The sequence below is a fragment of the Calidris pugnax genome, unplaced genomic scaffold (assembly GCF_001431845.1).
Source record: "Calidris pugnax isolate Ruff unplaced genomic scaffold, ASM143184v1 scaffold38, whole genome shotgun sequence".
NCBI classification, from domain to species: domain Eukaryota; kingdom Metazoa; phylum Chordata; class Aves; order Charadriiformes; family Scolopacidae; genus Calidris; species Calidris pugnax.
In genome coordinates this window covers 10,139,788-10,165,894 of record NW_015090995.1, presented here as the reverse complement: position 1 = coordinate 10,165,894, position 26,107 = coordinate 10,139,788, and the positions used below count along the sequence as shown (strand labels likewise).

At 36.5% G+C, this 26,107-nt stretch overlaps 1 protein-coding gene across 3 annotated transcripts in view; it reads left to right on the top strand.

Annotated features, from left to right (window-relative positions):
• The window catches only part of TENM1 (teneurin transmembrane protein 1), a 344,428-nt gene that overhangs the window by 161,050 nt on the left and 157,271 nt on the right, over positions 1–26,107 (top strand). For all 3 annotated transcript variants that reach the window (XM_014955291.1, XM_014955289.1, XM_014955290.1), the window contains exon 5: positions 19,263–19,503. In XM_014955291.1, coding sequence (XP_014810777.1) covers positions 19,263–19,503 — 241 coding nt within the window. The remainder of the gene's footprint in view (positions 1–19,262; positions 19,504–26,107) is intronic.

The window sequence follows — 26,107 nt, the reverse complement described above, 5'->3', positions numbered from 1 at the left end:
TTTGTTTGGAGGTGAAATTCCTCATCAGACCAAGAGGTTCACAGAGGAAAGGTAGTTGACATGATACTTGCCTGGAAAGTCAAATAATGGTGGAGGAGATGATTGAAAATGATACCCTCACACATGGTACACAATTAGTCTTCTCTCCTTCTCTCCCTCTGTCCTAATCTCTTGGGAGGTATTTCACTGCATGTAAATAATTAAATATTTATTGGAGTAGAGAGGCAGACACCAAGGTGCTCTGTAGAGCGGTGGTCAGGCACTCCTGTCTTATGTGACTGACAGAAGTTCAAATCCCTGTGCCAGCTACAGTTTATGAGTGGCATGTCTCAGGCAGTAGGTGGATGGTACAAGTGCCTGAGCTTCCAGTCCCATGTCTGTGTCAGACAGAACAAATGAAGCTGAGCCTCGTGTGCTCAGATGAAAGCCCTAAAGACTGACTTCCTAGATTTGTGAGGAGGAGTGTTTCCTCTGTTTTCTGCCCTTAAGTGTTCTCTGCATTGCCTGGCTATGCTTATATACATTGGAGTCTTCTGCTGAGCAATACTGTCAAGTCTAGAGAAACTGTCCCCCTGCATTCACTGTTGCTAGGCTTAATAAGACTTAGCACTTCTATAGTGCGTTTTTATGTTCAAAATGTTATAGGAATATTAAATCAAATTCTGCTCTTAGCTGAACTGTATCCCCCCTCATTGCTTGGTTTTGCTTGACAGTAAGAACTTGGGACAGAAAATAAAGAGCTTCATTGCACCGGTGGAAGCACCAGGAGAGACTGAGAGAGAAGGAATATGTTATTGTACCCATCAAGAGAGTGCAATTGGCAGTTCCCTTCCGTTCACCTGGCTCATATGAAAGCAAAATAAGACAGTCTCTCGCTTCATCTGTGCTTCTCCCTTCCTGCTTTTGGAAAGGGAACATCTCAGTGCAGTGCCTGTGCTCCAGCAACAAGAGTTTGCTCCTATTTTTGGTACATGTAGGAACCGCTTGTGCTCTCTGTATACTCCACGTGGCAGCTGCCTACAGTCCTGCTCTGCCTGGAATTTGTGGCGTTACTGAGTAGAATTTTCTTAGAATTCATGGAATCTCTGCTGGAAATTTTCCAGGTGATTATACATATTCGGTGATGACATGGACAATATTACTCACTTTAACAGCAGCCATTCAAGGATGCTCTACTATTGTCACTTAATAGATTAGCTTTGTCTTTTTCATCTTTGACTAATGCCTTAGAAGAGGCTTTTATTAGTAGACATGGAGTTTGCCGCTGTTGCTATGGGGCTTTGGGGGTGGTTAGAGTGATAGAATCATTTTGAAAGCAGCATAAAGTGTTTAGTTTTATATAGGTAAAGCATGGTAATTTTAGTGCTGCCCTTACAGCACGTGAAACGGATCTAATGCTTCATAATGAAGAAGAATGCAAACATAGACAATGCTGTCATACTCAGAGATCATCTGGAAGGAGATGAATCATTAGTCAGTAAATGAATAAACTTACCAAGCCATTTTACTTTGTATTAATGTTGGAGCCTGATCAATACCATAAATGTCAACTACAGTTTCGGTCATTTGGTTCAGTTTCATGAAGTAAAAGTTGTTTTTGCATTAGCTTTGCTGTCACGTGTAGCGTACAGCAATGTTTTTAACATAAATAATGTAGCAATGTAATCATATTTATTGTCAAATTGCAAGGATATTCACGTGAGATGAATTTTAGCTCAGCAGATGTCCCAGGCAATGGTACCACTTCTTTCTTCAGGGCCTGTTTGGGACCAAGGCAGTTGCTTTGCAGCAGAGCGAGCGTGGGTGCTGGCACGTGCACTGCAGAACCGAGCTAGTGACAGGTCCTTCCCTTCCCTTTTTTGTTCCTGTCGAATCAACAGGACAGAACTAAAGCTTTGGAGATCACTAGTAAACTAGTCCGAGAGTGTCTCTGCAGCCATCTGGTATTCCCCCCTACATTAGGCAAAATATTCCTCTGAATTTGGCCTATGGCTACCATACAGCTGTCCTAGATTGTGGCTATATACTCATTTGTTTCTTCAGTTGGAACCAATTCATTGATATGTTTACTTGTACATTTTTCAGCCGTGTATTTTTTCTACAATAAGATATGGTTTATTTTGATAGATATGTGGTGTGTTGCTTTTTCTTCAATGTAAGACTGTAAAAAACAAACTGGAGGAGGAGAAAAGCTCTATCTGAGTAGCCCCCTCCTTTTTGATGCCTATGATTTTTCTTTCACGATTTTTACTTTGTAAGTCTGTGGAATTCTGAAGAGCTTAATTTCAGCTGAATGCTGCAACTCAGCTCTAATAATTAGTTTTAAAAGGTCATTTTGAAATTGCATAAGCTGAAACTGCCTGCTGATCTTCACCCATTCTGTCCATCCTCTTTAGTAAAAGGTAGCTATAGCATGTATTATTGCCAACTCTTTCCTCCACCTCCTTGATACATTTGCTTTCTTTGCATTCAGTCTGCATATTCCATAACAAAGGCAGGCAAATGTATAAAGCACAGTGCAAGTGTATGAACAGAACTATTTATTCCATCCTAGTTTCTTTGGTTATTCTGTTAATAATACTCAGTACTGTGAGATGAGTTTGGCAGCGGGTACTTTGTTACCTGGTTAGTGCATCATTCAGGCTGAAGTGCAGTAGTCCCATTTGTATTGTTCACAAGATCGGTATGAGGTTATTTACAATATTTTCCAAGAGTCACATGCTTCAAAAGACTGCAAGTAAGGATCAGAATTAGAATTTAAACATCAGGATGAATATCAGAAAGAGGCTTGAATTACTATTCTGTTCTGGACAATGAATCCTATAGAAGTGGTTTCGTGGGTTCCTTAGCTGTGTTGAGTTTCAAATTGTTATTTAAATGTCTATACCTAGCTCACTCTAAGATCTGCAAATCAAGTATTTCTTCTCTAGTTTTTGCATTGTTGGTGGTACTTGACTTCAAGGCAGATCCATTATTCTTTTTCAGCCATGAGAATGGATTCCCTTAAACTTGTTTCATCAGTTGGCTTAATAAATGAAATCCTTGTCTTGTTTTCCCCAAATGTCTTCTGACTAAACCAGGGCTGGAATTGATTGAGGTTCTCTGGCTAGGGCAGGAAGCAAGCAGTCAGTGCAGTTTTGCTCCATGCTGTGTTATTAATGTATGAGAAATGGAATCCTTCAAGACGATAAAAATTTAACCTTGTAAATAAACTGATCAAATATCAGTCTTAACTTTCATGCTTTCCACTGGGATTTGAATTCAGTGAAGATTTTTGAGTATGTATAAAATCTACATTTGTGTATTATATACTAAAATGCATAAAAAAGCTTCCTTTTTATACACAGGCTTTGAACTTGGATATACTTAGGATTGTGTGTATATTGCCTGCTTACTCTATCTGGATGGATAATTATCTATGTAAAATTTTATTTGCAACCTCCTATCACAGGCAGAGTGATTGACTTGACTCGTAAGAGAGAAGTAGTGAAATATTTATGAAGGTGAAACAGTGATTTAACAAAATTAGTAGTAAATGTGACACTGTTTATGAGATTCGATGGCAAGGTACACTTGATTATTTACTGCAGAGCGGACAGGGTCAGAGAAGCTGTCAGGGAGACCCTCCCGTTGAGTCACGAGGTTCAGGACCCCCTTGCTTTCTAAACTCCATGTCAGAGAAGAGTCTAGGTGCAGCTGGATCCAATTCTAGTTCTAGACTCAGTCAACGGTTTATGTCTAAAGGATTATATATATGCACAATCAATCTTTTATATTACTTAGCTAAGATTTTGAAGTTTAGCATGCTATTACTCACTTACCGAGAATCTGTTGTGGCAAAGATTCTCTCAGCCTTGAGGAGTAGAATCTTTAGCGAGCGTCCTTATTCAAGGGGAGATTGTGGCGTGCAGCCCACTGCCATACAGGAGAGCTCAAAGGGCTCTTGGGCTGTCCACTCTTTATAGAGTAAGATAATTGACCTGTAGTCATATTTTCATGGGAACAAGTACGTCCCCACTCCAGACAGTGTTTTGGCTGTGTTGCCAGCCATCCCACAAAGTCCAGGTTCAACTTATCACAACTCCCCTTGATAGCCATGGCCCGAGCAGGAGCTGGGGGGAGGAGGGGACGGGCAAGAGGGGAGATGGGAAAAACAGGGAGCGCACACTGCCACACCTCCTTATCTTAGTGATAGTTTGTAACAAGTTCCTAGATTAAATGTGTTAAAATGAAAAAAGAAAAAAAAAATAATAAAAAAAAAAGACACACCCCAGGGTATTCCCTTTTATCAGTTTTAAATTTCTCCTAACAGCTTCATTTAGTGATTCACTCTACTTTTATTGTGAATGGAAATAATTGCTTACCTATTGAGTTCCTTATGTTGTTTCTCTATCATTTACATCGTGCTTCTCTTTAAACTAAACAGTCTGTTTAGTGTCTTCTCACATAGTGATTTTTCACATCACTAATCTAGTCACCTGTTTGTAAAATCCTTTCTGTTTTTACCAAATTGCTCTGAAAAAAAAAAAAGTGTCAAGAATGGAACAAAATATTCCACATGATGTGTATGTATTGATTTAACACTATTTGCTTTTTTACTTTCTGTCCAATTTGCTTTATTTGCCATGCTGTTACATTCTTTTACTGAAGCTGTACATAGAAAAGAGGTTTTCATTGAGCTACTTACAGATATACGCAAGTGCATTTTCTGAGTACTTGGAGTTAATTTAGATCTCGGCAATCAATTTCAGGTACCTTGCATTTGTCAATGTGAATTTTCATCTGCTGATGTATGGTCCATTCACATACCTCTACTGGACATTCTTATTTTATAAATTGAAATAAGTTTGTGCCAACCTGTATTTTCTTGATTCAGTGGTTCATCCCTTTCTAAATCACAAATACGTTAACCCAATTTCTGGAACAGAATCGTGTGGTGTTCCACAACTGATATTTTGAAGTGACAAATTTTCTGTTTCTAAATATGTGAAAAATGGCTATGCCCTATCAAAGTTGGACTGTTAGCTTCTGTGGTTACATCTAGCAAACCAAGGCAGAATAACATAATTGAAATCAATGGAGTTAATCCTGTATCATGCTGTGGTAACTGTGAAAAGAGATGGCTCCTAAATTTACCCCTAAATCTTTCAAATAAAGCCATCTTTTCAAAAGTTTGGTCCGAACAGGTTTTAAGCCATCATGCTAGCAATAAAAGGAAAATGAATGATTCTGCAAGGCATACAGCTTTTTGTACATAAAAATGAAGCAACCTTGAAAATCTATTGACTTTCCAGTAGGTTAATATTTTCATGTAGGTGACTATAGTCTATAAAAGTCAAGCCTGAAAACAGTTGAATTGTACGTTCTTCTAAGTTGCTATAAATCGCTGAAATTTGCCTAAATACTTATAGTACAATAAAGTCTCATATTTGACCTTTGAGGTCTAAGTTTAATAGGAATCCATAAACATAGCAGTTCAGTTTACAGAAACACCATATCCCAAATTTCATAGTGCAAATGTGCTTATTAATAAAACAGTGAAAACCCTTAGTAATTTTTTCCCTTGGACTTTCTAAGTGTCAAAAATTGTGAAATACCAAGTTCTTTTCAAAATTCAAGAATTTAACTGCCTTACCATCCATGTCAGATGGCCAAAACTATAAGGTATGAAATTCTCCAAGAAGCCCCCAGCTTCTTGTATGCTGAGTGGTATGAGGAGGCACTGGCTGCCTTGGCAGTGCTGGCTCTGGTTTGGGAGTCTTTGTTTCTGGCTTTATTTTCATGTATATTTCACACTTTCAAAGAGTTATCTTCTAAAAGACATTTTTTACTCTGTTTGAAATTCTGAAATATGTAGGAGTTGGCATAGGATTCAGAGCTGAACAAAGAATAATAATCGGTTTTCTTTCAAGAATCTGGATTTCTGAGAAGTTAGTGGGCTTGTTGTTCTTTGATTATAAATCCTGTAAGTTTCAGCTGAGGTATAATTATTTTTATATCTTGTAATTATTATTATAAAAGCAGCTTTACCTAGTCTGGAAAGCAAACCAAAATAGCTAATAATGAGTTCTGAATAATTTTGAGTCAATTTTAACAGCCCTAAGCAAAAACTCTCTGCAGTGAGCTCTCAAACTTTGCATCACTTAAAGGGAAATTTTATCCATAGCAAAAGGTGCAGAGAACCTTTTTCCTTAACACAAACTCTTGCACTGTTTGACCTCAAAACATTAATTATTTTTTAATTTGGAATTAGTACCTTGATAAATCTTAAAGTCTTTATTAAGGATGTGTTCCTGTTTTTATTCTCTTTTGTTTAGGTTTCAATTATTTAATTACAGGTCTTGATATGAAACTAATCATGCATGCATCCGTATGAAGCTGGCATACTGACAGGATAAAATCATTAAACAGTCATTACTATAAACTGACGTTGGCCTGTAATTTTTGCAGCTAACGGGGGAGTTGATGCTTGGTGAACAATCCAATTAAAACTGGCAACAAAAGACTTAAAATGTCAGCCAAATTGCTTTTTAATAGTCAACGCAGCCGTCACAAAACATAAACATTAAAGTCCCCATAGTAGCATAAACCTTCATGGTGAAACAATTCTAGAAAATGAATAATAATTACAGTATCCTGAGAATTCTCTTAATAGATGTGCACTCATTAAAATATTTTGTTGGTTAGATTCATATGAAAAAGTATGTTTCCCTTGATACTTCTTTATGCATTTGTTTTGAAGGTTTTATTCGATATTTTATAGATGTAATTTCTAGTAATATTCAAAAACGTGTGTCTTATTTACAAAGAGTTTAAATAACTGTATATAGATAAGCTTTGAGTGAAATGCACCTTAGAAATGTGTTGTGAGGTGAACTGAGGATATAGTCACAAAGTATAGCCTATTTATGCTGTAAAATCATGTAACCTTTTTAATTTTGAATGGCAACTTTTGCAAGTTGAGCAAGAACAGCAGGAGAAGCTGTCAAACCTTACTGCCCACAGTTAACTACCTGAATCAGAAGTCATCCTATTGGTGCTTGAGAGATGCTCTGCTCAGATCTTCAAAGTTGTTTAGAGTGCAGGACTCCTAGTCATAAAATGATGAGTAGACTGAAAAGTCCTAAATAGTTCTAAGGAACTGGACCACAACCCCTGGTTTAGTGGAGTGGTAGAAGTATCTTGGTATTTCAGAAAATACACATGCTTGCTTGGAAATACCTAAATAAGCATTAGAGACACAGACTTGAAAACTGTGTGTTTGTGCCCAGGCTGTCATGTTCATTTTCAGGCATTACATTAGCTGTTTCTGTGTTGTTAGTTTGTCTTTCCCTACAGGAGTTTTTCGTTTCTTGAAAAAATAATCGATTTGTTGTTAACCATCAGTTACACATGTACCATTGTCTTTCCTCCCAGCAAGCTCAGTACTATAGGAGAAGTGTCAACATTCCTAAATAAAATGTTAGCAAATATCAATGGCAGGAATAGATCTTTTTTTATAGAAGTATTTCTTTTATTTTGGGAATAAGTTGTGAGCCTTGGGAACTTGTTAACTACCTCTAGGCATAAAAGGCAGAAGTAGTCAGTCAGCTAATTCTATGCTGAGGTATATCCTTCAATTAATTTAGTGTAATTTAGATAGCATGTAAAATCATTTGGTGAGTGACAAATAGCTTTCTTTTATACTGGGTGACAATTACACGCAACCTGCTTCTTAAATAATATAATGTACTTGCTATATCATAAATTGATGCTAACTGTCCTACAGCTAAGGTTACCGTGCTGCTTGTTTTTTTAAAAAAATGTTTCTCTTATTTAAAACAATAGTTCTCTGTTAATTAGAGAATTAAAAGATGGTTTAAAATAATTCTCCATTTAAAACATTGATTCTTTTCTAAAGCAAAACTTCAAAAGGACGTATATGTTTTGAACCTGTAATTTGTCCTAATCTTCTTTAAAAAATTTTTCAATGAAAGTTTGTGAAGTAGAATATAAGTGAAGTTGAAGGAAACAATTTGGTTTCCTGCAAGCTCTCTGCCCTGATCAACAGGAAACTAGTAAGGTTGTTGAAAAAAATGTCCTCCTGTAATTCATATAGTAATTGCATATTTTTTGTGGGTCAGACTACTCCGAGGATAGCATAGGAGGGGCCATGTGTACTTTGATTATTTATTTAAAAAAAAAAAAGTTGTCAATAGTATTTCTTGAACAGTAATAAGCACATATATACTGGCTGCTTGTCAATTTACCAACTGTGTTTAAAAGTAACCTCCAGTAAGATGAAGTCTCTTCCTGACTTGAGAAAGAGTAATGCATCATATTCCGAACTTATATACAAATTTGAATGTATATGCAGTCATTGAGAAAAGACCCAGATAAAAGCATTATCGGTTTCACCAAAAGCTGTTAATTTTATTGGTTGGTAGTGAGCTTCTATATAAAGTTGTCTCTCTGGTATCCCAAATAGCTAGCAGAAAATTGTAGCAACGTACAACTCTGCTAACCCAATACAGTCTACAGAGAAAGAAGAATCACTTTTAAATTCAATCTCAGAATATACAGCAGAAATCATTCCTACAGAGCTAGTACAGGGGTTGCAGATTTATCATCAGATGGAGCCCAGTGGTGAATTCTGGTTGAACTTTGTAGGTCAAGGGATATTTGTTCTGAACAGTCGGGTTGGAGCAAGGTTGTCTTCTACCTCTCTGCTCCCATAGAGCAAAGCCACCTCAAAACCAGGATACCACCCAAATGATGCCAGCGCGGCTATGGTCCCCCTGGACCATCGCTGCACCACTACACCTTTTCCCCAGGAAGTCAGGGAAACAGTCTAGAAGTAAACTTTTCTATAAAATGCCCAAATCTACTTTAACAAAAAGTCAATACTATGATTGAAAGTAATGTTCAGCGTATTTCAGTGTGATGACTATGCGTTGTGCTCCCCTATGTCCTCCAGCTGAATGTGATGTTGAGCCCTCTCTAAGGCTTTATGCAGTACTCTTACAGACACTGTAGTCTATTTAACTGGCTACAGTGTTTACACAAAATCTAGATGCAAAGTCTACTGTTTAGAAAAATATTTCTTAGTATTTATTTATAAAAAAAATACTACATTAGTATTAATTGATGAATTTGAGATAAATATGCACATAGAGTCACAGTTAAACTCTATGTATGTTTAATATCTGGATACATCTGACAGCTTTTTCTTCCCCTCCACAAGTTTCTATATAACCACACGTAAAATAATTGGTTTGTTTTAATACTCCCTATATTCATAGAACAGTCACTGGAAATACATGTAAAGATGTTCATATCAAGCAATTTAATGTCAAGGTGAAATCCACCATAAAAAAATCATACGGATTGCTGTTTTATTGAATAAAACGGAAACCTTCATTTTCCTGTATAAGCTATAAACATGTTCTTCAGAATATTACAAATATAGAAACTAGTCTATATTCCTCCTGTTCCCTCATTAATATCTTTCTAAAAGGATTGTCTTAAAAATGAAGGAAATACATGGGTGTAGAGACAATTACTGAATGATACAGAAGAGCTTCAAGCTTCTACTTCTTTATTGATCGTAAAAATGGATCTAGTATTTTCAATTATGCTCTGCAAAATAATGTCAGGAGACTTGCTGGATGGCTGGATTTGGCATGATAATCTGGAGTGCAGAGAATGAGGTGTTCTGAGCAAAACCTTTATCAATCCAGGTGAGAGAAGCTGGATTGTGATTCATCTTTGAAGCCAGAAAGGCAATTCCACCTTGAAGTAAAGTTAAAGTTTGCGGTGCTGCCAGCAACATGCTAGCTCTGTCTGAGTACAAATGGATAGGGAATATGCTTGGGATCTTGCCCCCGGTAATTTCAAGAATGCGCATGAACATACTCATCAGGGCTTGAGTTTGGGACCTGAAAAACTGGCAGGTTTAACTGTGACCTAGGGCTTTTCATCTGTCATATTTCAGTGGAGCCACAGAATATTTTATATTGACAAAAATTTGAATCAAAAAAACTGATCTCTCTCATGACTGCACTTTAAGTTGAACAGGATTCTGTACTTCATTCCACTGGTAGGACTCGTGTCACTGTCCCAGCCTTGAGGAGGCAAGCAGTAAAATGGAAGAGTCTTCACCTCAGCTATTGCTGTGCAGTGAACTTGAATGCTGCAGGGTTTTACATTATTTGGGTCTGTAACAGGGCACGGCCTCAAGCAGTCTTTTTTCCTAAAGATGTTGCAAAGTAACAGGAACATGGATGAACCAGGTAAGAGGCAAGCTGGGAACGTTATCAACCATAATATGTCCATATTCATAATATTTCCGTGGAGTTACTGGGCTAAATACACTGTGTATTTCAGAATGATTTATAGTTGCTAATTCCATTACCCAGAGATCCCTCCTAGAAAGCCTTCACAGCTAATGAATTTAATGACACAAAGGCCAAAACTTGAATATATATATCATTCTGCCAAAACCCATCAATGACTGGGAAAACATTAATTTTTGAAGCCGTGGCTGCTTGCAACCTATTTTGCTAATCATAAACAGCTCTTTAATCAAAATCTGTTCACCTCTAAGGTCATCAGAATTTGCTGCCAGGCTACTTGTAACTGCCTGGCTTTTGTAAACCTGGATGATAGGCTTACTCTCTAAACTACAATCTCTTCTGCTTTGTTCAGAGTTTTAAGATAGTGATTGTCCTGTCCCCTGTGAGTTACCACTGAGAAAAGTTACAACTTATGATATGGACTGAACCCACCACTTTTAAGTAATGGCAGGAATTACGCATTCTCCTGAAATATCACCTTTAAGCTGGCTGGGAGCTGTCAGTCTCCGCTTCCACCCCTTGAATGCTATGTGATAATTGTACCAGCAGCTGCTTAATCTGCTAAACAAACCACCGGAACCCTGAGCTGGTTAAGTTGTTCCCTCAGTCTCCATCATATTTGGAGTGCTGCTTTTCATCTCCCTTCACATTTTGTCTTTGCCCTCTGTGACTGAACCCCCAACAGGCCTGTCTTGTGTTGGAACAGACTGTAGTGATTTAAGAAGTGCCCTGTCTCAACTGGATGGGTGTTTGAGAGAGTCTGATGAATGTACCAGCTGCAACAAAGGAGGTAGAAGGGAGCAAGTAAGACAGTTTAATTTCAAATTTGTTATATTAACTGACATAAAGTGAGCATTTTACATAAATGGAATAATGTTTTCACATAAATTTTATACATAGAATGTATTGGTATTAAACAGCTATATGAAGAAGTACTATAGAACAAAGCTATAATTCCAACAGTTCAGAAGAATAAAAGCATGTCAGGAGCTCTAGCTCTTCACTCCCCTTTGGCAATGTTTATTTTATATGATTGTGCATCAGTGTGTTTATATCATCAGATTCTTCTGCATGGTAACATTTTAAACTTGCATCTTATCCACAGCACACAGCGTTATAACCTGAAACTCATTTCTGGTTACAAACTACAGCACAGAGAGTGGCATCTACAGTGCAGTGTTTATGTCCAAAATTATTCTACTTCAACAATCAGGCTCCCAAGTTAAAACACTGAGTGATGGAGTTAATTAAGGAGGAGTAGCGCTGTTGTAGCTCTAATGGTCTACAGATATAAGTGCCTCTCAGTGAGGCAAAGTTTGTCAGGAATGTAATGTCTTTCATTGCACCAGCTGATCTAGCTGGAGAAAAATATAGATAGCTTTGGGCCCACAAGTCCTTCTTTTAGTTTGAGTATATTAACATTTCTATCATCAGAAAAAGCAGAAACACTCCGCCACGCACACCTGAAAAACAGAGTAGGTAAATCTTATTTCAAGAAGTAAAATTGACAAGTTAAGTATACGGTACAAAGACAACAAATGCCAGAATTTTCTGAATCCTGAAAGGCAGAATATTATTAAATGCATCCTATCAGCAAAGTTGGAAAGGGTGGTCATGTGATAGTTCCCTGGTGATAAATCACTGCCTTTCCTTCTCTAATGAGTTCTAACCTGCGTTCTTTTGCCTGAAAAAGTCTCCCGCATCTTCCTGCAGCTGAGTCAAGATACAGTTTGTTTGCAAAGACACTTCAGAGACACTTGATTTATTCTCAACAGCACTATGAGATCTCCAGTATTTTTTTCACTTTTATCATGCTACAAATTGATGTCTTACCAGAAGTAGAGCCAGCAGTGTTACCATCCTGACATGCAACAGTAATGGCAAAACAAAAAAAAAGGCGAAAGCAGAAGTCCTGCTAATGAAAATTCTTTATGCTCTCTATTGGTGTAAGTTTTAAGGTGTTGATACTTAATATCATATGCAGGTAATAAAGTCCATTTATACTATTTGACTTGTGAAGATTTTTTAGTAAACTTTAAGTAATCCAGCATTTGTTAGAAATGGAGCAAAAATGTAAGCTAAAATAATGGGAAAATCCCAGGCTTGCATAAATCTATCTAAATAAATATAGCCTCCAGAAGGAATTTTAGCTGTTTAGCACTATTTCACAAGACATGGTATTAAACAGAACTAAAGAAACAAAACATTTCACTGAATTTCACTGAATTTCTAGAGTTGGAAGGGACCATAGAGATCATCTAGTCCAACTCCCACTTCTGTAAAAGCAACAGTGTTTTAAACAGGGACCATCATTGCTTTTTAGACAGGTGTTCAAAACTGGGTTATTATATTTTTGTAAAATTTCCTGGAATTAGTTCCATTATGAGTGTTTACAAAATATGGTAACTCAGGTCTTGCAGTACAAGTTTTCACTGTTAATGTAAAAATAGAAAAGGAAATACTGCACAGCCATTATAAGTCCTTACTGTCCTTATAGCTTATATGCAGAGTAGATTTTTTTCCTGCATATTTGGATCATACAACATTGAATGTAAATGTTACTTGTGTTTTGAAACAATGTTGAATTGACATCACATTTCATCTTTAAATATGGGTAAACTTGGAAGTGCTGAAGGAGAAATAAGTTTCTGTTAAGGTAAGGAAATTATTACAATTCTTATTATACCATTTTTTTTTTGTTAAAATGATCCAAAAATTATGATGAGTTAGAAGCTGTTATCGTGTGTGTGTGTGTATAATTGTAAGGGATTCAAGGAAATTGAACATATGTGATACTGAGAGCATAAAGGAAACATAATGGGACCCATATGAACATATTGGACAGAGTGTTTAAGCATTATACTGACATCAATATTTGACATTACTATAACGTAAATCCAGCTGTATTTTATGCTCATTGATACCATTCAAAGTACGTGGCATAAGATCTCTGTTCATTTTTCTTTAGAAGTACTGTGTTTTCAGAACAGCCTAAATAGTGACATGTAGGATTCATGCTATTCTTAGATTGGCAGTACGGTATGAAATTATATACTTGGCTATTTGAGGGCACACCTGTAGTGATAAATAGAGCCCCTTGATGATCCCCAACGCTTAATTAGTCCCTCCCTCCCTCAGTCTCTTCTGCGCCATCCCAACCTGCTCACCAAGGAAAATTTGCTGCTGCAGGGACAAGCTCAAAGCACCATGGGCATGAGTCAGTAGACTGTGGTGGGAAGTAATATTGGTCTCTGGAGGTGTCTAAATCTCTTTTACTTAGTATGTAAACTTTGAGTCCATATGACCTTTAGTTTATAAGCTTTCATTACGTTATAAACTTTATTTTGCATAAAACCATATGGTTTGTGGAATTCTCTAGAGATGGTTGATATTTTATATTCTGAAAGATTTACTGTGTAGTAAGGCTGAGAAAAAATTATACACAGCAAAACAATAATCTAAACCTAAATTGGTATTAAAGGTACTGGTTAGACACTTACATATCCTAGTGTTCTGACAAATTTCATGAAGCAAAGGATTTTGCAAGTAAGGTGGGCCAACTAAATGTTGAACTACATCAGAAGGAGCAAGTGTGGAGTGAGTTATGGAAATAACATAAATTTATGTATCAATAGAGCAATTTCATAAACAATAGGTTTTCATATTCACCTTTTCTCAAAATATGTGACAGCAAAAATCAAAGGAATTCCGAGATAAGCAAAACGTAATTAAGAGCATATTAAGGTCTTTGGTGCATACAGAGAAAAAGAACAGTGTAGAATGGAAGGAAATGGTGTCAAGACTTACAAAACATCAGTAAGTATATTAACAGGTAGCAGAGACAGCACTCTGCAATGGGACATTTAATTCTTAGTTTGTTTCCTTTGACCCAGAGCATAAATCTCATTGTAAAATTGAGAATTTTTATTCCATGCTTTTTAGCTCTAGTCTTAAGCTTTCAGATTCTCTGTTTTCCCTGCACGGAATCTTTCCCAGTTCTTCAGTGCCCATTTATTTAAGTTGGGCACCGTGCTCTGGGCATAATCCTTACCTTCTGTTAGATGGTGTCAGGCACATCTCCCCTGCATGATGCAGATGTACCTGTTCCAAGGCTCTGTTTGAATAAATAGCGTTTTGCTCCTTCATCTCTGCTTGAGAAAAAAATACAGATTGTTTTGTAACTGGGCAGTAGTATAGCTGTAGAACTTTTAAATAAACTGAAGCAAGCTCTCTGAACATATGTTGTTATTTTGTTCGTTAAATAACAGATTGCAAGCTAATTCATACTCAGCTGAGACATGTCTGGTTAAAAATAAAACAAATCCAAACATACCAATAAATAATGAATTTAGGAATTAAAAAAATTAAAATATCTCAAAAGCACTACAGGTTGTATGCAAACCTTTTAAGGTTCATTACATTTTAATATATTCTCTCTGATATACTTCACTTAGTAATGATACAGGCTATTGTTGTCTTGTCAGTAAATGATAAAACAGTTCAATTATCCCTTCATTCTATATGAATCCAAAACAAAGTATACTTCCAAACTGTCAGAAAAATACTTAAGCAAAGGCCTTGCTTATTTTCAAAACTAATTTTTAATCAGGTGCTTACTAGTTGATAAAGCTGCTTGTTTATTTTTTGTCAGTCTATAAAGCAATTTAGGTACATGTTTATGATTAAGGATTATGACTCTTAAGGAAAATGAGTTTATGATAACGCTGCTCTTGTCCATTCGTCTGTGGCTCCAATAACTTTTGAGCAGAAGGACAGCACTCCAGTAACATGGTAGAGTAAGGGAAGCATCAAAATTAATTAACTTTCCACTTTCTGAAAAGTAGAAGCCTAGTGGAAAAGGCAAATTTGAATTATTATACCTCCTGAAGAAGGAAGCAGTAGTAATAGAACTGAGCAGCTGTTAATGTCTGTGCTCCATGACTGTAGGATGCTGAGCTCCATTATACATTTGCCACAGAGCAGTGTGTGTTCGATACTGATCAAGAGCCATCCAAAAGAATGAGTCAGGACCAGAGAAGAAGAAGCATTCAGGACAGAAGCAGAACTCCTCCCTTCAAACCTCAAAGAAAGGAGCGGAAGTCCTTCAAACTAGCAGAATTAGAAGGAAAGTTTTTCTTGTTTATACCTAGCATCTCTTTTGGAGTGACTGCGTGGAGTTCAGGAACTGTCTCAAAATTAAAAAGTTAAACACGTCAACATTGTTGTTGAGGAATAAAAGCAAAAACCCTAAAAATAAAAAAATGGGGGTAGAAAAGTTTTAAGGTGGAGTTTGTGGAGTGGGTGGGGAGTGTGCGAGTTAGAGTAAAGCAAGCAGATCCAATATACAGCAAAGACACAGAATGTCAGGAAACTTCACAGTTCTAGATGTGTTCTGCTGAAATGAGAGCACTATTTAAAAAATAATGAAATTACAGGGAAAAGAATTTAGACATTTTCTAAACAGTCCCTTCTGTCTGTAAAAAAAAAAAAAAAAAAAAGGATAAAGACAAGAAAAAAATGAGTAAGAAATAATAAAGGGTTATTTTTTCCCTACAGAAAAAATGTATATCTACCACAAGTGCTTAATAGCACCTTTACCCGAGTGTTATTTTACTGTCTGCTCGGGCATCACATAACCCAAGTCTCCCTTCAAGGTGTTACACAATTCATGTAATAGCACTGGGCCAGCTGTAGAAAATGTATGAGCTTCCCATGACAAGTGTGGCAAATTGTTAATAAATGCAAGCTTACACCTTGCTCTCCCCAAATATTTCAGGGTGGGTGTGAAGGATTTGAGAGAAAGCAGTGAGTCCATAACACAGGTCCAGTTTTACTTCTTGAACATGACTTCTGTCTGAAAAAAAAAAAAAAAAAAAAGTGTTAGATGCAAATGCAGATGAGAAGGCCAACAGTGAGGGCCAAGAGCACCTCTGCTGGCTTGGATGCTCCTCAGATGAAAATCTGATTTGAAGCAAATTATTGTAAATGTAAATTTTGAGCTGAAATCATGTTTTATAGTTACATTTTTAAATGAATGCAAACTTCAACCATGTCAATGAATACATTGAAAACAAGTAACAATGTATTTGCATATCATACATAGACTTCTTGATGTAAAAAAAAAATTAAAAATCTGAACATTGTTAGCCACCATTAAAAATAAAAACAGGAGTTGCTATGTATGCTGAACAATAGCAACAGGATTAAAATTCTTAGCTAATCTAATTTCTATATCACTCCCATACGTTTTGAAATCTTGGCTTTAGACAAATTATCTTGTGATATACCACTTTTTAGGTATTTAAATGATTTTGCATTAAGTTATTTTACAGATTCTACTGTTTATTCAGAGTCATGAAGAATAAGCATGCATATTTAGACATGATATCTCAACCAAGATTTTTTTTTTATATCAAGATAAAGTAATGAGATGTAAACTTAGTTTCAAGCAAAATAAAAATAACTGCCAAGTTAGAAAGTCTGTAAAAACTAATTGGAGACTCAGGCTGATTCTCAGCATGATTAATTTGCATTGCTTCACTGAAGTGAAGAAGCAGAAGAGTTGTCTTTAAATCACAAAAATACTTCAGAATCTGAAGTGAGGTTTTCTGTGATGCCAGTAGCTGGACGAATGGGTGACAAGTGTGATAATTAAAAAGGAATCCCCCAGGAAATCTGATGCATTAATACATTGTGATAAATTGCACTGGGAGATATAAGGTACCCTACCCACTAGAAATACTATATGGTTCACAAAGCAGAACCAGTGTATTGCATGGAACAAACTCAACTATTTGTCAGATAATTGTGTGCTATTGACAGGATAGGGACAGTACAGATAAAAAGGGAAGAAAGGAACTTAAAGATGTGTTGCCATATAAGATGATACATTTTTCCCCATTTACCTAGAGAAGCAGTCATCATCTTGGCTGCTCAGCATTTACTGCATACCTTTTGATGTATCTTGTAGAGTCTAACTGCATGTCCTGGCAAAGATCTGCAATTTTCAAACAGGACAGTGGCACAACCATTAAAATGACTTGTCGTGCAAATTATAGGATGTATAACAATCCTGTAAATTTTCTGTTGAGTGGATTTAAGATTGGTACCACTAAGTAAGGGTATGTCATTGATCAAATGCTTGAGGATGCTGGACATCAAATATTATGTCCAAAATTTGGGTAGCTTTCAATTCTAAAATAGCAGGATACAGGATTTTCTGAGATTAATTATTATATGAAAGTGCCTTAGCAGATTATTTCAGAGCTCTGGACTGTTGACTCCAGTGATTTAATTTACTGAGGTCTCCAATTTTCTAATATGCTTAGAAATGCTTTTCTGGTATATGCAAACTAATATTACAGCGTAAACCTTAATGCAACTGTAAGAATGCTGCCTCGATAAAAGATCAATGAAATTAAAAGGATTAAGCCTGGGCCAAATCCATGACAGCTTTGCTTACCACAGCATAGAAGAGCTTATGTGGAGCACTAAACAACCTTGTTTCTCCAGTTAGGGTAGATTGTGACTGTCACAGAGGAAAAAGTACTCTTTTTTTCCACCAGCTGTTCCAAGAAGGGAAGGGGCACACTTTCGTCTTTCACCTTGAAGATACATCATGTCATAATTTGAAGAAAGCGTGTGTGGTAAATGGATGGCAACAACAGTTCCTTGCAGGGAATTTTTGCAGGTTCATCAGAGCTCCACTTCAGCTGCTTTTGTGCAAATTTAACTGGACGTCTACTAAAGTAAAAGTGAAAGTGAGGGTGAGTATAGAAATGGGACAGAGCTGCATTGTACGCTGAGGTAAATTAGCTGGAAGACTTTCAGGTTAGCAGCTTCTCAGTTCACTCAATCTGGCAGCAATTTTTATCAGCATCTTCTTTGCAAAGGATTTGTTATTGTTCTTTTTAAAAGGAATTTCTTGCCTCAATTCTCCATAGCTGTGTTTCTTGCTGTACTGAGAGTCTTCAGAGACTCTTGTGGCAAGTAGAGAAAACAAGATTTTATTGCCCCTTCGAAGTACTGTTACACCATATTTGTATCTTTGTTGTCTTTTGCAGGAGGATTCAAGCTCACTGGCACAGGCTGGGCCACCTTAGAACCATGCATCAGTGATAGCTCAGGGCAGGACCCCTGCAGCTACAGCATCCCCCTCTGAGGGTATCTAGGGCAGTGGCAGCAGAGTGGTGGGACCTTGGGTACCCACCACACGCGTCTTTCTCTCCTCTTTCACAGCCTGGTCCAGGGGCTGTGAGCTCCTTCCCGGCTTGTCTGCCTTTAGCTGCCACAGAACCTTTTCTCTGCGTATCTGGATGGTTAGTGCTTCAGATAGTCTTTAGGAGGGCCTTATCCCAGGTTTCATCTAACAAATGCAGTAACAGACTCATAGAAATGTGTTAACCTTGCTTTATGAAAGGTGTTTGTTAGGCGGTACAAATTATTCAATTATTTTCTCTCTTGATTTGAAGCACGAGACTAATTCTTATACTGTGTCTATTTCTTTCTCAGACATTCTTAAATGAGATTTATACCTCATGAAATCAGTTGGTGTCTGTGCTGCAATTCAGTGTCTACTTGATTTATTTGTTCTTTACCCTTCTCCCCAAAAAATCCTATGACAAATTAAGTGAATGTTATTTCTTCTTTTTTTTTTTTTTTTTTTCCTTTTTGTCTGTTGGGTTTTTATGTTGAACTACTGAACTACAGTGCTGGAGGGAGTGTGTCTGATAGTCTCCATTTCAGTGGTGTAATATATCTTAAATTATTTCATATGTTGCAACAACGTTTTACAGGCGACTGGGTTAGCACCATGATAAAGCAGAATGCTTTAATCCCAATAAATATTCTGTCATGCTCGTGCTCGCTTGATCTTTTTAAAATAATAACGCTCTTGTGGGTTTGTTTGCTTTTCCTTTGTTGTTTCAGATATGCCAGGTAGCCCACACAACCAGTTCACCTTCAGACCCCTCCCGCCGCCGCCTCCACCACCGCACGCCTGCACCTGCGCCAGAAAACCACCTCCAACAACGGATTCTCTCCAGAGAAGATCCATGACCACCCGCAGCCAGCCCAGCCCGGCTGCCCCGACTCCCCCCACCAGTACGCAAGATTCAGTGCATCTCCATAACAGCTGGGTCTTGAACAGCAACATACCACTGGAAACCAGGTACAGACCAACCTGTTGCACGCTACGTACCTCAAATGTTTAAAAAAAAAAAACAAAACAAAAAAATGATAAAAAATGGGGTGGTGGCCTGACATTGACATGAAGTGATGATGGGGAGTTACAAGCTTGTCATTCAGGACATGCCAATGCATTTTGATTTGAGGCCACGTCCTGCAGCCGTGTGAGGCCTTATTTACTTGGTGCTTCTAGATCACTAGCGCACATAAAAGCACGTGTTTTGCAACGTTTTGGAAGATGTTTCCTTAAGGTGTGGAGATTACATAGGTATTTTAGAATTCTGTGCAGGCAGGGTTTGTGGTTGTGTGCTTGTCTCACCCCCCCACATTCCCCCAGGCCCATTTATAAACAACAGGTAGAAGTTTTGTTTACTCTGGCACTTCTGGAGTCAGTCAGTAGCTTTCCTTTGGATAAGACAGGAAATAATGCTAATTTAATATTTTCCTCAATGCATGTTTAAACAATTTATTTTATATATACACAAAGAATATAATTTGATCATTTGGTAATGGAGAAAGGATACAGGCCCAAGACAGGTATTGAGCACGAAAAGCCTTACCTGCAGCAGCTGAGGAAGGCAGGGTTCAACTTCAGGATCATCCACAATTTACACAAGTAACCTCCTCTGAAAAATGATTGAAAACAGATACATTCTGTATTCAGCAAACCTGTGTTTCAGTAACCAGAGTTCTGCCACTGAGGTAAATGCACAGTTTCCTCTCTTGTTTTGGCTTTAATAAGCTTTTTTGGTTCTTGGTAAGTATTAGTTAATTTGATGGCTTTCAGCTACAGCTGACTTGATGCTTAAAACAAGCTCTTGATTTTCTACAACCTTCTTCCTCTTCATTGTCAACAGAGCACCAAGTTTTGACTAGGGTTTCCTTTGGGTTTTGGCATTTTAAAACGTGTGAAGTGCATGACTCTCTGTGAAAGTTGTGTTTGGTGAAACAGATTAATGTCTGACATCCAACTAGTCTGATATAGAGAATACAAGGTATTATGCATGGAAATGTTTTCTTTTTAATACACAACTTGTCACTGAAATCTAAATTTTATTATTCTATAAGGTTTTTTTTTTAATTTATTTTTTCATTTTGCTACAAAACTTAATTTTTCTATACATCTTTAAACACTTAACTGCTGCTAATCAGAAGTGTCAAATTAAGCTTTTCTTCTCTGAAAGGCTGTTAAGTTGGGATTGAAGAATAAGCTGATTCATTGTGAAATAAAACTTTTCTTATTTGCCTTAAGGACAAATCACAAAAAGAATCAAGAGAAATGGAAACTTTTCTCCAAAAGCAAACATAAACAAAATTTTAGTTCAGCTAGTCCTTCTAGAGCTAGAAGCTCCTGTTTACACATTTTTTATAAAGATAAACCTCTGTGATTTCTTGTGTAACAAGCTTATATATCTATACCTTCTGCTGTAAAGAAGGGCTGATCCCTGGGGGTTCTGTACCCATTAAGTACCTTTTGGTTCTCTTCAATTAACAGTTAGGTAGATCTTGTTTAGCCTTTCCTGCTTCCCTGTTCAGTATATTCTCATCAGACTTCATAGCGGAAAATACTTTACAATTTTAAATCTCTTGAGTTCAATTTAATTCTTCTGCTTTCTTCCTATTTTTGCAAATTTGAAACTTTTCATAAAGGACAAATAGATATGTAGTTATAACAATAATTACAATAATAGTTTACTGACAAAAGGGCTGTGCAGTGGAATAGCAATTCAGATTGGGAAATACACTGTGGGCTACACGTTAATGATTCGCAAAGTCTGGGAATTTTCCACATTCCTGCCCTTCAGTGGTTGTTTCAGCTGATTTCATGCACCCTCTGGTAGCTCCTGCAGCCTCTCGAGAAGCTGGCTGAAGGGCGATATAATCTGAAAGTAGAATCTGTGAGGGTGTTTGCCAAGGTGTATCTGCAGTTTATGTGCAGACAAGTGATATAGCAGGGGAACATTGTCATAAAAAACATTTGTGATCACCACTTCCCAGAAGTCTGTAGTACACAACACAGCCTCAGAGAAAAAGAAGGGCTTGCAGCTTGTTTTCTCTTCCTTTAACAGGGAATGATTCAGCTAGAATTGAACAGATACTTTGGCCTAATATTTGGATTCTCTTGCTTTCCTTCTCCATTAATGTTTAGCTGCCGGTTAAAAATAATCCTAAAAAATAAAGAGAAACATGTCAATGGCAGCTGTATTTCAGTGCTAAAACTTTAATAGTGCCAAATCTACCTAATACGTACATACCTAATATGTCTAAGCAGATTTTTATTTTTTTTAATTTGGAACATTTGCAATCAAAAAGAAGACTTAGTAATGTATTCCCTACTGTAATAACTAGGCAAAAATCAGAATGCACATGTTCAGCTTTTCTTCCAACTGTATTTCCTGTTAATCCCTAAAGAGCACACGTGTTTGCATGGTTTATCTATAGCCATATAATATTAGAGAATTTTTAGACAGGAAAAGATTTCCTAGAACTAATTGTGTGACTAAATCCTATTCACTCTGGACAGTCAGAAACGAAGCAAATTTATGAGTCTGCTCATAATGATAATATGTCCTATTTATGTAAAAGAAAATTCTGTAATTCTGAAAATGTTTGCAATATGCTGATTGAACATGTATTCTTATGTAATTAGAATTTGAAACCCTGGATTAGATCTCAAAGGTCTGCAGCAGAGACATATACTGAGGCATGCGTTCAGCAAGTATTTTTGTAGAGTAAAAATTTGTTATATTTTTATATAAAAGGGCAAATCAGAAATGTGGGGTTGTGCTTTGTCTGGAGGTGTTATATGCATAGACTATTCCACAAAACAGTTTTGTCAGGACCCCGTTTACTAGCCCAACTGTTGAGTGAGAACACTGTTTTGGAAAGGCGAAATTACTTGTTCAAGTTCACACAAGCCTGTAAATGCAAATGCAGGCTCTATCTGTATGCATGCACACGCGGTTTTGAAAAAAAACATATTCATTATTAAAATGACTTATGAACATGCAGTAATTTCATTGTCAAGCAGAAAAATAATTTGTAAGTGTTGCCAGAAAAAGACTGCAAGGATCTCTCAAATGACATAAAAACACAGGAAACATTGATTGTCTTTTTTAGGATAATGTTATTGGGCTCTTACATAAATTGATTTTTTTTCTTCTCCCCCAGAATAAAGTACTTGCAACCTATTGCCCATTCCCTTCCTTTCCACTAAGATAATTGTTTTTTCAGGTTTCATAGATAGTTTGCTCTAATGTTTCAAATCTTATGATTTACAGTGTAATACATTGTCATTATCTCTGACAGCCCTATCTGAACACAGCTTACTACTTTTTATGGAGTATGCATTAAACCCTGACAATTCAAAGGAGTGTTTTTCATTTTCTCCATGCCCTGTTAGTTGACTCAGTATTTGTTTTCGTTACTTGCTTTTTTTTGTTTTTCTTTTTTTTTTTTTTCCCCCTGGCATTTGCTATTTATTTTCCCACCAGTCAAATTCCCAAATAAGAAAAACCTAGATGTTAAATAGGGATTTTTACCTGTCATTATTTCTGATCTTCCCATTAGCCTGTTACAGTTCCCTCATGGATAGACCATTGGACATGCTTATTTTGAGCAAAGTTTTGCATTTAGATTACCTAAGCATTAGAATTTTTAAATTTTCTGTATAAATATCAGAATTTACCTAATTTTGATTTTGTTTCAAAGTAGGTTTTTTTAGTCCTGTTAAGTGCTTCAGTATTTTACATATTTGCTTGTTCCTTCCTTTTTTAGATAAATTTCTTTCTAGTTCCTCTAACCCATTTAGCAGTGTTGGCAGTAAGGTTAATGCTGTGCTGAATGGACTGAAATCTCCCTTCACCGCGCTGGCAATGAGCCAAGTGCTGTGGAAAAAGACAGCTTAATTTAAGTAATCTTATCACCATGGTAATAGCTCCTCTAAGGGGACAGTGAAGTACCAGACCATGAACCTGAGATTCAATTATCATTAATTTATATAAAACTTTGAAGTACTAGAACAATAAGAAAAGTATTTGGGGTTCAAGGCAGTTATGATTTTTAGTTACTATTCAGCAATATTTCAGAGCCCTAAAGTTTGATTATGGCTCTAAACACTTACAGACTTTGAGAGTTTTGGCGCTTAAGAAGTTTATTCAGCTCATTGTATTGATGGAGTCATTCCTTTCTGTATTATATAGCTATTTAAGGTGCATTTTTAAGACTATCTGGATTTCTGTTTTCCTAAAAATATCATCTTAGTTTTAATTCTGTTTTTTATAGGAGAGATCTTGACAGTGATCACGTATCAAGAGAGTAATTCTGTACTATGGTTTTCCTTTGTTCTTTTTTATTCAGGCTCATAATTATTTGTGCTCTTCAAAAAGTACATTGATAGCCTCTCAATCACAGAAACATGTACATACTCACTTTCTGTTTAAGCTGGAGTAGTGCTAAAAGCGGAAATAATTAAAGAAAAATGCATATATAAATACACACTCAAGTGGTTCAGTGTGAGCTCTTGGAAGGTTTATTCTCTCTCCTTGGTCTCTTCATTTGAGCATCTTGTGAATCTTGCCTCCAGTGCAGAGACACAGAAAGCACTTTTGTGCCTTCCTTTTTCCCAGTTCAACGTTTCCATAGCAAACAGAATGGCTTTTACAGCTCCCAAGGCACACAGGTGTTGATGATCATACACCACCAAGCAGGGAGACAATTACTATTTGAGCAATGCAATTCATTAGGAACTTGTTTGCGAATAGAGCTGACTCCTGAGTTAAATAACTGGACTTGTTTTTATCCCAAGAATAAATGCAGGGGAGGGCTTTGTTTATGATCTTTCTTTCAAATCTTGTTGGTCAGTATTTGCTGTTCTGATATTTCACTTGTGTTTTTTCATTTTCTACCTAATTAAACAATAAATCTAATCTATAGAGAGGCTGACTGTATTAAAAACAGACACATAGCAAAGTTTTTAAATTCAGTCCAAGTCCCATGTGTTTTCACAGCACATAAGAAAAGATCCTAAAAATATTTCAAAATTCTGAATTGTAAAAGACAAATTGAAAACTGTAAATATGACCACGAACTTAACATAAAAGCTGTAAATATGACCCTAAATTTAATAATGCGAGAATGAAAGCATCATTTACGGAAATAAAAATACAAACATTTTTTAGCTACAACGAAGTACAATTTTCATGTTAACAGTAATGGCACTTGAGGGTCTTTTGAATAATTTGAGATCCAGTCAGTAAGGACAATAAGGCAATTTAAATTGTTCATATACCCCGCTGTATTTTTTCTTTGGGAAGAGCTCTGGCTCGGCTTTCACTGGAACAGTGGGATAGTATATGTATGTGTAACGGGTATTTTTTTTTTGCAGAATTGATATGGTAACTTGAACAATCATGCTGCAGATACTCTTTGCTCATTATTTTGAATAATGGAATAATATATAAAATTATAAATAAAAGTAAAGATACATTGTTATTTTATGGCCACCAATAAAGTAGAAGCCTGTTAACTTTCTATGAAACACAGTGTTTTCATTTTCAAAACCAGAAACAGACTGAATGTAAATTTCAGCAGATAAAGATAATTACAGGTTAATATAAAGAGCCTAGGCTGATTTGGAAAACAGAGACTATGTGTAGCAGAAAGGGTAAGAGATATGCAAAAGATACTATCTTTTCATTTGAAAGAAAAACACATATGTATGTATAATGTTATTGCCTGGAAATGTGTATCCATCTCCTGGATAGCTACTTCTAGGAAATCTGTATTGGAAGAGGAGATAGTATTTACATAGGTAATGTGGTCCACCTCTTGTCAAGTAAAATTTCTGTTATTTATCAGAGTAGTTGTACAGCTTGGCTTTAGATCATATGCATGTGAGCATAAGTATTTGGACATAGACTCAAATGCTAGGAGCAAAAGTCAGTTAGAATACGCATGAATACCCACAGGAGGAAGTTCATGGCAAAGAGAACTGTACAGCAACTACTTCTACTTTAGTTATCTCATTCCTTTCTTTATTTTAAGTCATGCTTCTAATTACAGCATGTAAGCAACAGAATTAAAGTATTGGTATTATTATCCTAGATTCACAGTTTCAAAGCACTCTGTGAATATTACATACTATTCTGTATATAACCTTTGTAAATATTATTGTAAGTACTGATGTTCTCATTTTCCGGGTGAAAAAGTTAAAAATTATTGAAAAAAATAGAGCTAACCATGAGTTCCCTTATTCCTTCCTTACCCCACTCCATGTGCATTGATCAGTTTTACTGAGCTGTTGTTGAATTGTTGTGCTAAAGGAAAGTCCTAAGCCACAGAAAATAACTTTTGAAAACTACTGGATTAATGTAGCAAAGTCACCATGTATCATAATAATAAAGCCCATACTGATCTATACAAGAGTAATTTATGTTCCCACTGTGGAAGCTTTTGGTTTATCTTTTTTTTTTTTTTACTAAATAGCCAATGAAACCATAAGACAATTGTATTTTGGACAACTGTTCCATTTTAGAAACTGTTCTTGATTGATTTTGGTGCTGTCCTATATTTATATAATTATTGTC